The following is a 16,024-nucleotide window of genomic DNA, read 5'->3' on the forward strand; positions in this document are numbered from 1 at the left end:
AGATGATGTTTTGTTTTAAATTGATATTGAATATTTCATACCCAGCCTTAAGTCTACCCCTGACATCATCACTAAACTAAACCTTAAATCTGATCGGCTGTTGCTCTTCAACATAGCATGTTCAGCAAAATTCGGTTCGCCGTGTATCTTCGTCCTCCCTTGTTCTTTAAAAAATGCTGCATCCGGGTCAGGCAAAAACATGCATTGCCGATCACCCTCATCACTAATTCAGGGATGGAAGGAAAGATAGACACTGAAGCTGTGAAAGAGAATGCCTCTCATGCTGTACTTTGTGTCTTCTTAAGACAGACAATATGGTGCTTGTGTAACACTAGTACACACTAGGTTAACATGGGCAGATCTCTTATCAGTGTGCTAAAGACTGGGCTTTGATTGCAATGCACTTAAGTTTGCCATTAGCCATTGTAATCCCCAGGCATGGTATTTATTTCTTGTCTCGGACCAAAGGCCATGACTGAACTGTGTTGTATTGTATGTAGCATTAGGATTAGTGCATGCTAAATTGTCAATAATAGAAAAGTAATTCTAAAGTACCTGGTTGTGCTATTATTGAAAAGCAGTTATGTTTTCTTCACATGTTCTATATATTGTAAGCATGATCCATGTACTGTAGATAGTAGTGTGGACCCTGAGCTTCTAAAGGTTGTTTGTAAAGGTGATACTGTACATGGAACATACTGTCCTCTACTTCACTTGCGACTGTTAGAGGAGCACTCGGTAGAATTAAGTTTCACCCACAAAAGCAATTTACTTGCGTACTTAAGACACTCACTGTTATGTTAAAAGGAACTTTAAAAATTCTTGTTGTAACTTTTCAAATCTTTAATTTAATAAAATATTTTGCCCAACTTCAGTGCAATATCCTGCAATAATTCATCTTCAACATACAAATCTTGTTTAAGTTTGTATTTTGTTTTTGATTGTCTGCTTTTTTACATTTGCTTATTGAATTGGGATTGGTCCTTTCCCTTTTGGATATTTTGAACTGTCCATAGGACCTTTTTACTGTAACTGCAAAGCAAAGATAATTCATTAATTTTTTAATTCTTGTGAGAATTTCCTGGAAAATAAATATTCTGGAACTCATCGTCTCATTTAATTAGAGTCAAATCCTAAAAAACTTTTAGGATTTTTCTTTTAGGCAAGTCATTGCCTTTAGGAAAGTAAACAACATATATCTTGTTGGACAATTCTAATTGTGTGCCATAAAACCATTCCTATTTATAATTAGTATTATTAAAAGTTTAAAGAATATGGACAATTATTTTATTTTATGATTTTCGGGAATTTGTAGTAAATAATTTGACACTGTCTCTTTTCTTGGTTTACCTGTAATTCACTATATCATTTCCTCTGCAATGGCCCTTCTAAATCATTGTCAAATTAAATCAACAAATTGTCAGGTTGTAATGACCACAAACAAACACTAGATGGTGATCCTGTTCTGTAAAGACAAAAGACATGCTCGCTCTCTCTTTCTCTCTCTCTCTATCTCTCTATCTCTCAGACATTAGCTTTCTGACATCATTTCAGGACATTGATGGATGATGCGTGAAGTTAATCAGTGTGACGTCCATGATCAGGTCAGATGTCTCAGTTTGAGAAATTACCCAAACAAACTGTTGAATATTGATTTTAAAATATCCATGACATACTCTGGAAGTTAATCTAAAATGTCATGGATGTTTACAGGAGCAGCACATAGTCTATCATCGTCTACAGGAATACAAATGTATATTTGTTCGATTTTTATGATGTGTCCTGCATGTACTTCTTGAGACACCAGGTGTCAGTCTATGCACAGAGCTGAACACTCAAAATGACAAAGCTAACAACAATTGCACATGTGCCACAGAAAGAGATGATCCCTATTAGCATAAAATAACTGCAGATGTTGTCAAACCGTGTGGAGATAGCTCATGTTGTTCCAGATTTTTTATCTTTCAGTAGGAATGTGTGGAGATGTATAATTTGTGTGATTATACAGTTCCTTTTGGATGTCAGGAAATAATGCTGTGTTTGCAGGATATAATTGTTATGCCCTTTATGATTCCTAATTTTGTTCGGAAATGTGCTTGAGAAATGAGTGGATCTATCTTTGCTGATTCAACAAAATAGTTAAACAACAAAAATTATATATAGGCTGTGCTGTGAACACTGTATTTGTGTTTCTCTTTACTTTATTTTCATTGTTTTTTTTTAAGAAATCCTAATGGACACTATAACCACTGAATATAATGGATGTCAGAAGTGTTGCTGTGTTCAACAGACAGATGATATACCCATTATTGCTTTGGTCATGGCTAATGGGGAGTGGCGTGCCATCAGATCATGAAAGTGACCAATTCGTCAGGTATGGTGACCCATACCCGAAATGTGACCTCTGCATTTAACCCATCCAGTGATTAGTGAGCACACGCACAGCAAGTGGCACACGCACGCACTATCACCGCAGCGCCCGCGGAGCATGTAGGGGTTAGGTGCCTTGCTCAAGGGCACCGCAATCGTTACCCGCCAGCCCTGAGGATCGAACCGGTAATCTTTTGGTCACGAGTCCGACTCTCTAACCATTAGGCTACGATTGCCCCTAATCATGTTTGCGGTCATGGCAGCGCTGTGTGAGGCTTCTAAGGTTAATATCTATAGTTATCCAGGCTGACATTTTGTGAAAATGACTCAAGAAATGTTTATTGTAAACATTGAATTACTGTCTTATACTGCTTTTTGACATAGTCTTTGTTTCAAGAGGGGACATTCAAGCCATATAACCAAAGCAGCTTTGGAGACAATAATAAGAGATACCAGCCTTAGCAGCAGAAGTTCAATTCAATTCAATTCAAGTTTATTTATATAGCGCTTTTCACAATGTGTATTGTTTCAAAGCAGCTTTACAAGGGCAAACAGGAAAAACAGAAAAGTTAAAACACAGCACAGTGCATGGTATTTATACAACGAGTAAGTTCATTCTAATAAATAACATCTAATTTCTAAATAAATAAATAAATAAATGAATGAATGCAGTCTCCCGGTGAGCAGGCCAACACTGCCCTGCTGTGGCGAGGAACCCAAACTCCAATGATTGATTAATGGAGAAAAAAACCTCGGGAGAAACCAGGCTCAACCGGGAGGGCCAGATCCCCTCTGACGTGTCATAGCTGCACTCAGACTGGTGACATGTGATTTTAGTTTAGCATTTAATACCAAATATTGTAACTTCAGCATTAATAAGACAAATAGTCCGTCTTTGCTCTTGGTTGGGGATGTAGTGGTCTGAGCTGGGATGGTCCGATGGTCATATTTCTCTTGGCAGCTGGTGGAATTGCCTTAGATGGAGCTGGGATGGTCAGTCAGTCTGCAGCTGTATCTGGTCTGGTGTAATCTCAAATTGGGGATGGGCATCTGTCGGTCGTCTGGACATGGTGGAACTTCTTCCTACCTCGGGATGGGCATCCCGAGGCAGAGGCGGAAAGAGAATAAATAGAATAATTAGCGTAGCTGCTGTTCATTAACTATGCATTAAGTGAAAGCTTGGCTGAAAAGATGTGTCTTTAATCTAGATTTAAATTGGGAGAGTGTGTCTGACCCTCGAATAGTATCAGGAAGGCTATTCCAGAGTTTAGGTGCTACGTATGAGAAAGCTCGTCCACCTTTGGTGGATTTTGTTATTCTAGGTATTGTCAAAAGTCCTAAGTTTTGAGATCTCAGCGAGCGTGATGGGTTGTAACGTGATAAAAGCTCGGTTAAGTAAGTAGGTGCTAAACCGTTCAGGGCTTTGTAAGTAATTAAAATAATTTTAAAATCAATGCGATACTTAATGGGTAGCCAGTGAAGCGATGATAAAACTGGGGTTATGTGATCGTATTTTCTTGACCTAGTAAGAACTCTGGCAGCTGCATTCTGAACTAACTGTAGTTTGTTTATCGATGATACAGGACAACCACTAAGTAGAGCATTACAATAGTCAAGCCGTGAGGTCACAAATGCATGAATAAGCTTTTCTGCGTCTGCAACACAGAAACTATTTCGTAATTTGGCAACATTTCTAAGGTGGAAGAAGGCTGTTTTTGTGATATTTGAGATGTGATTTTTAAATGACAGGTTGCCGTCTAATATAACGCCTAGGTCTTTAACTGTATTTGTTGGAGTAACAGTGCAGCTTTCAATTTGCAGGCTGTAATCGGAGATATTCGGTTTACTTAATTTTGGTGCTACAAGTAATATTTCTGTTTTGCTAGAGTTTAAAAGGAGGAAATTACTAGTCATCCAATGTTTTATGTCCTCGATGCACTCTGCCAGTTTGGATAGCTTAAAGGAATCATCTGGTCTTGATGAGATATATAGCTGAGTATCATCTGCATAACAGTGGAAGCTAATTCCATGTTTTCTAATAATGTTGCCGAGGGGCAGCATGTATATGGAGAAAAGCAAGGGTCCTAAAACCGATCCCTTCTCATCCCTGAGAAGTTCACAAAAGGCCCACACTTTTGAACAAAAAATACATTTCCGCACAGTTTTAAGATGTGGGGGGCAGCTTACGTCAGGGAAATAATTTCCCTCAGTCCACATCAATATGGGAGCATTATGTAAAAGGACTTCCCCAGATCTTTCCTAACGTCATGATCCTGAGATAACCTGACATGCTTAACAAGACAAACATCAATGGACAGGCTTTGAGTTTATCTGATGAGCACCTTATTCTCTTGTCATTTACAAGTGTTTTATTACATTACAGTACATTAAGATTTATGATCCCATTAGAGTTATCGGAGATTTAAATTATTTTAAGAATGATATAAGTGGGAATTTAAACGTATTATCTTGTTTTTGAGGCAATTGCCAGAGTTTTGCCATGTTCTTGCAACAGTAAGGTGATCTGTGTTGTTGGAAAAGCATTTGCTTTTATGATGCTACGACCCATCAGAATTTGTGCTTAGTATTTTTTGCCCGTTTTATAGTTTTCACGTTTTACATCCACATGTTAAAAAATCTGATTAGTCTTATCTTTGTTTTCATAGGTGTAGAGGCTCAGAAGACATTGTACTGAATATAACAAGTCTAGTGATGTAACATTGGTTTAGTGGCAAAGTGTCCTGTGACAAACCCGGGGGAATTCAGTCTTAACTGTACTTCTGATCTCCCATTTTTCGCCCATGCGTGGTAGCGTGGATTTTGAGGCTGAGGGCTGATTATCTCTCTGAAGCATTGCTGACTGCAGCGATCCCTCGGTGCCTTGTTATAAGATACAGAAACAATTGATTCGTAAAGCGTTCGCTTCTACATTTAGAGAAAAATATTTGAGACCTCTGTGTGAGTCATCTTTGTGCATTAGTGTGATTCTTATTGAGACTCATTGTTTCGGGAGACAATCAAATTTGTTGCTGACCGCCAGTTTCTCTTCCTGTCATTTTTGGATTTGTCTGGTTCGAGTCTTGTTAATGGGGTCTCCACATGTCAGGTGATTCGATTTGTTTTGGTGTGATTGATTCAAGCCTTCTGGCAAAATTGTGAAACCCTGCCTCTCCAGAAAAAGACAAAAGTGTTGCAGGTGAGGGACCTCTGTCACAATTCTTCCGTCATCACACGCTTTCTGGAGATGTCAGTGGGTCTAACAGTGATGGATAGGGTCTGTCAGTAAGCAATTACGGACCACCTGTGGAAATGACACCTCGTTTGTGGATGTTAACATCTATTCTAGCAGTTTATCATGCAAGCTATTTCCCATTTCTTCTATGTGAATCTGAACATGCATGTGGGCTTCATATTTTTCTAAATCATTCTGAGTAAATTCCTGGCAATGTGATTATCAGCAAGCAGTAATAGCTGTAGCTGTATCCCTCTCTTCATAGCAAGAACCGGATATTGTTCTGTCAGCGCTGTGTGTGAAGGAACAAGTCCAGAAGGAAACTGATAGATTTGAGGAGCTCGGTAGATTTTGAAGATAAGCTGAAGTTGAGCTCTTAATTACAGCTGCTGAGACGGTGACATCGGAGTATCGACTTCTGAATAGCTTGAAACAGTAGAGCAAGCTTTTCTAAAGAGTAACCTGATGTTTTACTGTTTTGAGTCATTTTCACTTGTCGCATTTTTAATATTATAATCTGTCTTTTGCCATGAGCACAGCTATAGAAGGAGCTGGCTGGATTTAAAAAGAAGTAAAAAAATTAAGAGATTATTTAGAATAGTCATAACCACATTATTTATTCATTATATTTATTGAAGTTTCAGCAGAAATATTGGGACAATTGAATAAAATTAATGCATATTTTGGCAATTTAAGTGTTCTGTTATTTTGTGTACAGAAAAATATCATACAGTGCACAGCATTCATGCTGAGTAACTAAACTGAATAGATTTTTTTTAACTGTAAATAAGTCGGATCGTCACAGGCATGGGTTTTGAGTTGTGTGAGTTCTTAAAGTTGTGTAAGTGAATGTGAAATGACAGTTGTCATGTTGCTGACCCGAGCTGCAGTATGTCTCATTTGACAGGATGCTGTGGCAGCGTTTCTGAAGAGAAGTGGAGTCGGACTGTGTAATAGAAAAGCGCTTGGTTGAGGAAAGCTTTAGGACCTCATGATTTACGAGCTGTGAGAACTTGAAGTCAACTGACCACTGTTGTATTTATATATGTATGGCAACATCATATCAACGCTGTTAGAATTTTTGAGGAATTATATCAGTTACCTTTAAAGAAGCCCCAGTTAGATTTTGGCAATTTTACAACTTGATTTTATGCATTTTTAACAGAAAATGTGGTGTGTTAACAACTAAATTTACTTGCTGAAGTGCTTTATTTGTACATGTTTTTCCTCTTTATAAAAACACTATACATTACACACAAAGTATATATATTCAGTTCCTTTAAGAATCATTACATCTACAGTTGTTTACACTTTGTCTGTCAGTATAGATACACATCTCCAGGGTAAATTCTCTGTTTTATTATATTCTCTCTATCACAGCAGTGTGTAGCACAGATGTGTGTGTAGCAGCTGTTGGTTAAGTGTGATTAGATTGATTTACATAATGGCTTTTTCTGCATTCCTGTGTTTGTTAGGGTGTTGTGATATGTCGTATTGCCTGCCAACAAATGGCAATTCTCCATCTGCAGGTCTCTTTTAAAACTAAAGTGTGTGCAGGATATCGGAATAGTCCATCAGGGAATATTCAGCGTGACAGCAAAGAATGCAATTACGGCGAGCATCAACAAAACGACACACGAATGCATGGATTTCAAGTTTTCATGATGTTTTGCTCAGCTGTTTCTGTTTGGCTTTAATCAAAAAGCAATTGCTTTCTGCCATTCAGCGTTCCACACGAGAAAGTGTAGTTGGTGATGACAATGAAAATGCTTAAATGTCATTATCGGTTGCTGTTTAATGTTGTTTTAACCCGTCTCAGACAGAATCTGCTGACTTTTTCCACATTTTTTGAACAGGTTTTAGGGGAAACATCTGGTGGAATGGATTTGAATCTATCAAAATGAATTAAGCAGAATGTATTATTTGGGTAAATTTATTAGACACAAATTCGTCATACTGTATTTGAACACGTGTCCCTCTTTTGTGAGGTTTCATGCTTGAAGTTTGAATTGTTTTATCGCAGATTCCTGTAAAGAGTTATGTGTAAAGTTTTAAACCCAAACGCAAAACCAAATTCAATCATGTAGTTTAGAATCATCGTTCACGGTCTGGTCCAGAAAGTCATCCTTGGACATAATGTGGATGAAACTTCAGTTGCCATAGCGATTGCACATCCGCCTTCTCAAATTCACAAGGACCGTGACCAGTCAGTGTAGGAAGAAGACTTTAAATTGGCAAACTGACAAAATATGTCTTGCATTGATGAAACTCTCTGGGTTATTGTGACTGGTTGTCGCACTCTCATCGATCTTCCTCTTTTACATTTTACCGAATCATGAACCAATATCAACCGGCCCGGTGAATCGATCTGCTTAGTGAAGCATGGTGGTTATGAATCGCTTGTTACTTGGCAACAAGAACCCACATACAGGTCAAAATACAAGTACTTAAAGCGAGCCGCTTCCCAGATGGCTGTGCTCATCTGCGGAGGGTTGTGTGACACTGATGTGGGTTTCACCGTGGTACTGTACGTTCACATACACAATATGACAAAACGAGGCTTGTTCGGTTGATATGATACTTGCGTATTGTGTCACTCCAGCTGACGCTACGGAGCATGTCGGATCGTGGCATTTGCTTTCAACATAGTCAAAAGATTTGTATCACAAACAGACCATTAATGTTTAAAAATATGTATATACTGTTGAAGAGGTTTGGGATGTGTTGGCGGCCATGAGCGTACGCACACACAGAGTTCTGTCCTTACTGTTTGATCGTAAAAGAAGCTGACATTGACAAAGCCTCTTGCTCTGCTTCACGAGTTCTGCATCGTTCAGGGTTACACACGGGTGACAGAATTGCCGGCTGAGGTTGAACGAGTGTGGCATGCGAGCCTCCTTCAAACCCACCTGACCCATCCCTCCTTAACCTAAACTGTGGATAAAGAAGAGGTCTTTGGATGCAAAGTTTGCCAACAGACTTTAAGAAGCCACCCTCCAACCAATATGTGTTTTGTATACAGTATGTGTGTTTTTATGTAGGTACATGTTCCAGGACTGTGCCAGTACAATCACATCTCAATATCTAGCGATACTTTATCCTTGCATCCATAGCTTTATATATTTATTTTGCCTTTATTTTATGTCTTGGCCACTTTCAAGGGAGGCTAGTGTCTTTATTGCAGTCCAAGATGCTTTTGTAATAAACAAGTGATACCTGAAGTGAAATTGTGAAATTGAACCCACGCATTCTCAAGGTCCCTCTCGCATAGTTTCAGTCATGATCCAATTATAATTTTGTTATTTGTGAGGACGTATTGAAACGAGATACATCTCCGTGCGTCTTGTATCACAAGATAGTTTGTGATATATAGTTCTAATAGAAAAGCGTTGTCTTGTTGGAGGTATTTGGCCATACATAGAAGTGCTAACCAAAATATGTGGATGTTTTTCAATAATGTAATATACTTTTATTTACAATTGATTTGTAAAGAAGACTTCAATCAAGATTTAAAGGGAACTTTGAGAAGTTTTATTTTTATTACAGATTATTTAGTTCACATAAAGAAGATATGCCTGTAAATATTACAGTTTTATCGATTGCTAACACACAATTCATGAAACAATTCACCATTTTCTGACAACTATAAACACATTCTCAGAACAATACACCAACTTGTACAAACCCCCACACAAACAACCTCAATTTGCAAAGGTTTAACCATGTTCTCATTCAGAAAACACAAACACGCAATATAATGAACTGAAGTATCATGATGTAAACTCAGATAGCACACATTTATCCATCAGTAAACATTCAGTGTTAAAACTGATGACACACCAATCAGAATAATATCAATAGGAGCACAGGTAGTTGTACATCCTAGAATCATCTACTGGGCTTTATGTTACTTACTGTACACATACAGTATAATCACAGTACACACTTTATATGAGAGAAATTTCACTATTCTGTATCCAGTAAAGTGTAGCACGTGAACACCCTTTTTTACCTGTTCTGTATTTTTGCAGAAATTACGGAATACTTTTCCGAAATTGGGCCAAAGATGCAGAGGATGCCATATTTTTTAAAATTTCCTCCTATTGACAAATCGCTTCACGGTATTGTTTCCTTCATCTTCTCTGTAAGTCGCCTGAATGCCTGAATGTAAATGTTATTTGTGCAGTTGTGTACTGTATTGTGTTGCATGACCAGTTCATATTGTTCTTTGGTTTTTGAACTTTTCTTGTCTTAAGATTTTTTTCATCTACTTTACCTCAGTGTAATGTTTTATTTTTGTTTTTTCCTAAAGCTCATTCTTGCATTTTGCTCAATCTGCACTCGTTTATGTTGTATATTCTAATAAAAACTAAGCTGTCAAATTATTCTTGAATCTCGATAAGAGGTTTTAGTAACAGTGTTTTGAATTGATCTCACCAGTGTCTAAGACTGATTTGCAGTGTAGGTGATTTTGAGGGCTTGTGTGTCATATCCGCATGAAAAGTTGTTTTTTTCAGCAAGTTTGAATGGTTTTGATTAGAGAGCTTCATTTTGACCTGAAAAATAGGATGTTTGGGGAATTGGGTGAGATGTTATGGATTTGTTTTTATTGTTTTGAGAATACGAGGCATAATTTCAAGAAATGTGTCTAACCAATCGAGAAAAACTGTTCGTTTGGCTTTTTAAAGGAGCAATGTGGAGATTTTAGCGCCATCTAGCGGGAAGCTTGCAAATTGCAACCAACGGCTCACTCCACCCCTCCCGTTCAAAGCACTATGGCAGATTTTACAAGACTAAGATGTCGTCATGTTTTCGCTTCTTTGCTGAAGGAGATAACATATTCACGAAACGCGTTCTGTAGAGAAGTTTGTCCGTTAAGGGCTACTGTAGAAACAACATGGAGAATTCCAGGCAAGGGGACCCTCGCTGTCATGCTCATTCTAATGTAATAACAACATAATGCTTCATTATGTAAGGTCTTCACTCCTCTGAACACATAGTTATGCACATTATATTGCATTTCTGTCAATTGATAATGCAAAGAATTCCACACTGGACCATTTAGCAACGTCTTTACTGTTTATAAGTTTCACGAAAATTGTAAAGTGTTTTAAATTAACCATTGAAATGAACCATGTACAAAAAAGAATTATTTATGTCCAGTCGTTATTCAGTTTACTAAATAAAAATTGGAAAGTGTGACCCCAACAGCACTTACGGACATTATTTCATTACTGTAAAAGCATGCACCATCACAACTGTCTGTCCAATCTTGTGCAGACCCCAATTATAGCTAAATTTCCCTTGATCTCCCAATATTAGTTTCGGATCCAGGTTCCCCATTCAGTTCCTGTCTGCATTGATCTCTTTACCCCACATAATTGGCTGCTTATGTGGGCTTCCTGTCATCCACCACATTAGAAGCCATGCCGATGCTGACGTAATTGGACAATTATGTCAAATTTTCAAAAGTTACGCGAGGTGTGAAAACCGCACAGTGTAATGAAGGGTTAAGGGAATTGCTGTCATTTTGAGGTAATAGTTGGGTTGACGTATTCCCCTGTGTGCAGGAAGGCTCGGGCAGAAAGGATGCCAGGAGGGTGACTATACAGATTAAGCAGTTTTGCTGTAATGTGCTCCATCCTCCAGTGGCTTTGATACACATTCAGAAAGATCAAATTGCATAATGAATATTTTACACATGCCCTCTTGTATGACGGATCCTGCCGTGCGCTGGGCTAAATTGTGTTTGTTATTCTTTCACCAGCACGCTTTTATTCTTGTGTTGATAGTCAATAGCTTCCAGTCAGTATGGATACCTAATAACACACAAGCTGCTAGAGCGAAAACAGCTGCGAGCTGTGAACCATCTCCTGTCTTGGACTATTTCTCTTTCAATTACATTGCTCCGTTGATTTTCATTTATGTGTATTTAATTGGCATGACAAAAACTGTGTGTTTCAATTTCCAAGCATTTAAAAATAGTGTTAATGTCTTGCACATAAAAAACTATAAATAAAGTACTTATTATGAAAATATAAATTTATACTACTAAGTTAATAAACAGAATGATAGAATGTGAAATTAAACAGGATTTAAATATGGTTTTCTGGGGTGCAATTAGTGTACAGAGTGTTTTAAAATGTGTGTGGTTGATAGGGTGTCCTGGCCGGTTTCTAGGGTGTTGCTATGTGCATGCTAGGGACGTGACAGCGACAATCTATGATGAAAACATAGACTGTTTGTGTCGGTAGATACATTAAAAAAAGACCTTGAAGCATATATGTATAATGCATTATAAAGGGTTATTGCAGGGTAAAATGCATTATAAATCATCATAATGTGTGTTGTAATGCATTATGTGTAGAATTATACATAATAAGACATTAAGACATTACAATGTATTAAAAGCTGCATTACAATGCTTTAAAACTACTTTTATTATGCATCATATATACATGCATCAAGGAAAGTGTAACCAAGAATCTTTCTCATTGGATATGATGGAATTTCCAAAGGTACCCAGAGATTTGATTGGTTGCGAGATTTCAGAGTCAAGAATTCAGAGTCAAGTCCGGAAAGTGAAAGTGCACAGCGATGCCTGGTTTCACTTTGATAAACTTGACGAAAATACCGTCAAGTGCAAAATGTGCAGACCCAAGCTGCATAAAAAACATCCAAATCTACTGCACGTTTGATATTATCTTACACTCTGTCTGATGCGAAAGCAAAATGAAACCGAACAACACGTTTGTTGCGTCTTTTCGAGCTGCATCCAGTGGACACAGAATTTCTGTTTGTAATGGGTTCTATTCATTATAATTCAAATATTTTCATTTTCACCATGAGGGACACACCCTATATATCGAGTATTCTTTTTTCAAACCTGTCCGGTACACGAAATGAAACATGATTCAAAATGCCCATCCCTAGTGCATGCTTGGGTGTTTTAAAATGGTTGGAGTATGTAGCTATGTGGTTCCTATTATAGGATGCGCTGTTTGGCTTATATGATGTTGCTTTGTGGTTGCTGTGTTGTTCTGGGTGGTTGCTAGGTAGATGCTTAGTGGTCCAAATCAAAGAGACATTTCTCAAAATATCTCCTTTGTGTTACACAGAAGTCGTATACATGTTATTACCACATGAGGGTAAATAAACGATGACAGAATTTTTATTTACGTTCAAATCAAGTATGAACACTAGTAAGCGTGATTTTCCCCATAAAACTGCACAAATAAAATCAAATAATACAAATAAGAGGAAACACCCTTTCTCTCTCATGCTGTGTCGATTTATACTCTCCTCAGCTCGGTTTGCCCCTCCCACCCTCTCGTGCTCGCTCACGCTCTGCCTCTTTGTGTCTTGCGCTGTGGATGCGCTAGTAAGTTTAATCTGTGCTAAGGAGGAGCAGCAGGAGTAAATGTTAGGCATCACGACATGAGAAGACAAACTGTTTATTGATGCATCAGTCTGTTTGAATACATTGCGCATCGTGTGCCGACACTTTCATGCAACAGACCTGACGCTGTGAGCTGAGAAATGTAAAAACAGCTGTGTCTGTGATCAGGGTTGAAAGAAGGATTGCAAAGAGAGAGTGCTGAACTTGGAAGTAAAAATTGAGATCCTGCCTTTCTGTGGACATTTTGTGGAAAATCTAGCTGTATGTGGCATGGAGTTCCTGAGCAGCAAACTAGATGATAATCGAACTGTGAACTTCATGTGCCGGTTGGGACAGCAATGATATGGGATTTGTGGGTCGCTCTGGAGACGGTCGAGTACGGCTACAGCGGATCAGTTCTCCCGGTCCTTCCCCACCTCTCAGTGAGCGCTCCGACTGAAGCAAACAGGATTCAAGTCCACTGAGAAACTTTTGAGAAGTGCTTTTAACTTTGCGTTTTCAAGCAAATTGTTTTAATTGTGCACATTTTGAGGACTGTGCTCTTCAGGTGAGGTTTTTTGTGAAAGCTCTTCAGTCACAATGCAGGTTTCATTTGTGTGCACGGACCATCGGTCCATGAGCCGTAGCACGGACGATAGACTCAATCGACAAAACGCCAACAGTCCAAACACGGGCACCCGGAGCAAGTTCAAAGCCGTGGCTATGGTGGCCCGGAGCCTCGGTCAGCTGTCCGTCCAAAGCGTGCCCACTACAAGCGACCAGAGCATTAGAACTGGCATGAAATATAGGTAGGAAAATATCTGCCTTTATTGTGGAGTGTCATACATTTTCAAACTTAAATGTGTTTGTGATAATTCTGCAAAATGATGTGCACAGTATTCATTTAAATTATGTTCGATTTTACGTTGAAATGTAAGTAATGACATTTCATGGTACTAGCATGGAAAATGTTGAACGGTCCTGTCAGGATCAATATCATAATAATTGACATCTTCTTGTCTCTATATATATTTTTCCATTTTTACAAAGTGGCTTCATTGCATATAATGAAATTTCCCCCCGTAAATTGAACTGTTACTCTTCAAATGGTTGAGATAATCCAGTTTTAACTGTCTGAGAATAATGGTCATTGTTTTTCTTAATCATAGTAACTCAATTGTGCCTCTGGCAATCTATATTCATATTCCTGTAATGCTTATGCATGGAAACAAGAGCTTATTTAGAGCAAATAACTCTGGAAATAACACATACAGTACTTTTTGTGGATATGCTATTGTAAAATGTACTTAACCGTCCATTTGAAAGACAATATCTAAAGCATATGTATTATGTAACATTCTCTAATTTGAATTCACTTTTATATTTATTCTTTTACATTCCAATGAATGTGGTGCAAAATAATATAACTTCACTGTATCTGCATCAGTTAGCAACATACATGCAAAAAGTATTTGTTCATTTGCATAATGACTGGTGAAAAGCAAGGGCAGATAGCTTTCAGCTTTCTTGTACATTTGCAGAAATATTCTAACAACGTCTCTTAACGGAGGCGTTTGATCGTTTCTTCCATATCAGGGTCGCAGTGAAGCGATTTTGTTGTCAGAGGCTCCAATTTATGTCAAGCTTAAAATCACTTCAGTAGGAGTTGAAGTTAGCTAGATCTAGTTCATTTCATTTATGCATCCAGTCTTTTTTTGTTATTTGATAATTGAAGCTTTGTCTTTGTTTTAAAGGATATCCGAAGGAATAGTTCACAGATATATTTGTATTAAAACATTAATGTTGCTTTTGCTGGAGCTCATTTAGGGTAAGGTCATGGGTCAAGAAACATGAATACTGATACAGCGTAAACCTGAAATGCTCTGCAAATCACTTTGGATAAAAGCGTCTGGCTTTTGGATAAATTTGAATTGAAACATAATGTCATTTTTAACTCTCTTAAAGTAGGAATTAAACTGTGAAAAATGTCTGGTTTTGGACTCTTTCTGACATTAAACTATTGTGTAGGTATTGCTTTTCTTGATGGGCACAATGAGAATTCGAAACAGAAAGATTCTCCATCTTTTACTGAAAAATGTTCTGCCTCTGTTCTATAAAGTGAGAAAAAACAATCACGAAAGAAATGAGAATGAATGAACAAATGCATTTATTTTTCGGTGAACTATTCTTTACTTTCTAACCAAAAAGTATCTTCACTTGCTCACTGCACCAAATTGCTCTTGCTGTATTTCTGCGAGGTGAACCATATTTGATAGCAGGACCTTCTGTAGTCTTTCCGAGAGATCTGAGCCCCCTGTGCCAATTTTCAAAGGTCCTTCAGGCTGTAAGAAGCTCACCATATTGACTGCAAGAGCGGTATCTCATCTTCTGATAGTGGATGTGTGTCTGTGTGGACAAACTAGAACATTGCTCAGAGGTGAACTTCTCTAATGATGCTCAGAGCGGACTCTGCCAGAAGATACAAAAGCCTGTGACACGGTGAATGTGTTCTTTCATACATACTATGATAGGAAGAGTCCCGTGTTTATGTGTATAGAGGCCATGGGCAGTGCTTTTGAGTTCTTTGGAGTGTTTCTTTGTGTGTGATTGTGTGTGTGTGTGTGTGTGTGTGTGTGTGTGTGTTTTTGTGTGTCTGTGTGCGTGTATTTGAGAGCACTGTCCATCCACCCAGAAGCAAGCGCTGTGGATTTACTGCACTCTTGTCAGTGTGAGTTTCAGTGATGTTTCCTATTAAACCCCTTGAGCTGTTGCTTGCAGAATTGCACTATTGCACTGATAGTTCTTCACAGGAAGTTGCATCACTGACCACTTTTAATTTGCCAGGCTAATGTAAATAAGAAGCTTCTAGGCAACAAAAAAGTAAAAGATAGGTGATGCCATGTTATTGTGAACTTTGCGCTATGATGAGTTTTCACTCTCCAAGGGGTAAAAAACTACTAGTCGTGTTTTCCCGGTATTCACGCTGGCAGCTTTGTCTTACCTAGTGTACTTTTCTTTGGTCACTTCCAATCTGTCACGAAATG

At 38.2% G+C, this 16,024-nt stretch overlaps 1 protein-coding gene across 4 annotated transcripts in view; it reads left to right on the forward strand.

Annotated features, from left to right (window-relative positions):
* Positions 1-16,024, forward strand: part of kcnab2a (potassium voltage-gated channel subfamily A regulatory beta subunit 2a) — a 77,014-nt gene that overhangs the window by 33,060 nt on the left and 27,930 nt on the right. The window contains exon 1 of one of the 4 annotated variants that reach the window (XM_056734181.1): positions 13,027-13,789. The exons of the other annotated variants lie outside the window; for them this stretch is intronic. Within the exon in view, the coding sequence (XP_056590159.1) occupies positions 13,581-13,789 (209 nt within the window). The 5' untranslated portion in view covers positions 13,027-13,580. Of the gene's footprint in view, positions 1-13,026; positions 13,790-16,024 lie in introns of those variants that run through there. 4 annotated transcript variants of the gene reach the window in all.

The sequence above is a fragment of the Triplophysa dalaica genome, chromosome 21 (genome assembly GCF_015846415.1).
Source record: "Triplophysa dalaica isolate WHDGS20190420 chromosome 21, ASM1584641v1, whole genome shotgun sequence".
Lineage (NCBI taxonomy): Eukaryota > Metazoa > Chordata > Actinopteri > Cypriniformes > Nemacheilidae > Triplophysa > Triplophysa dalaica.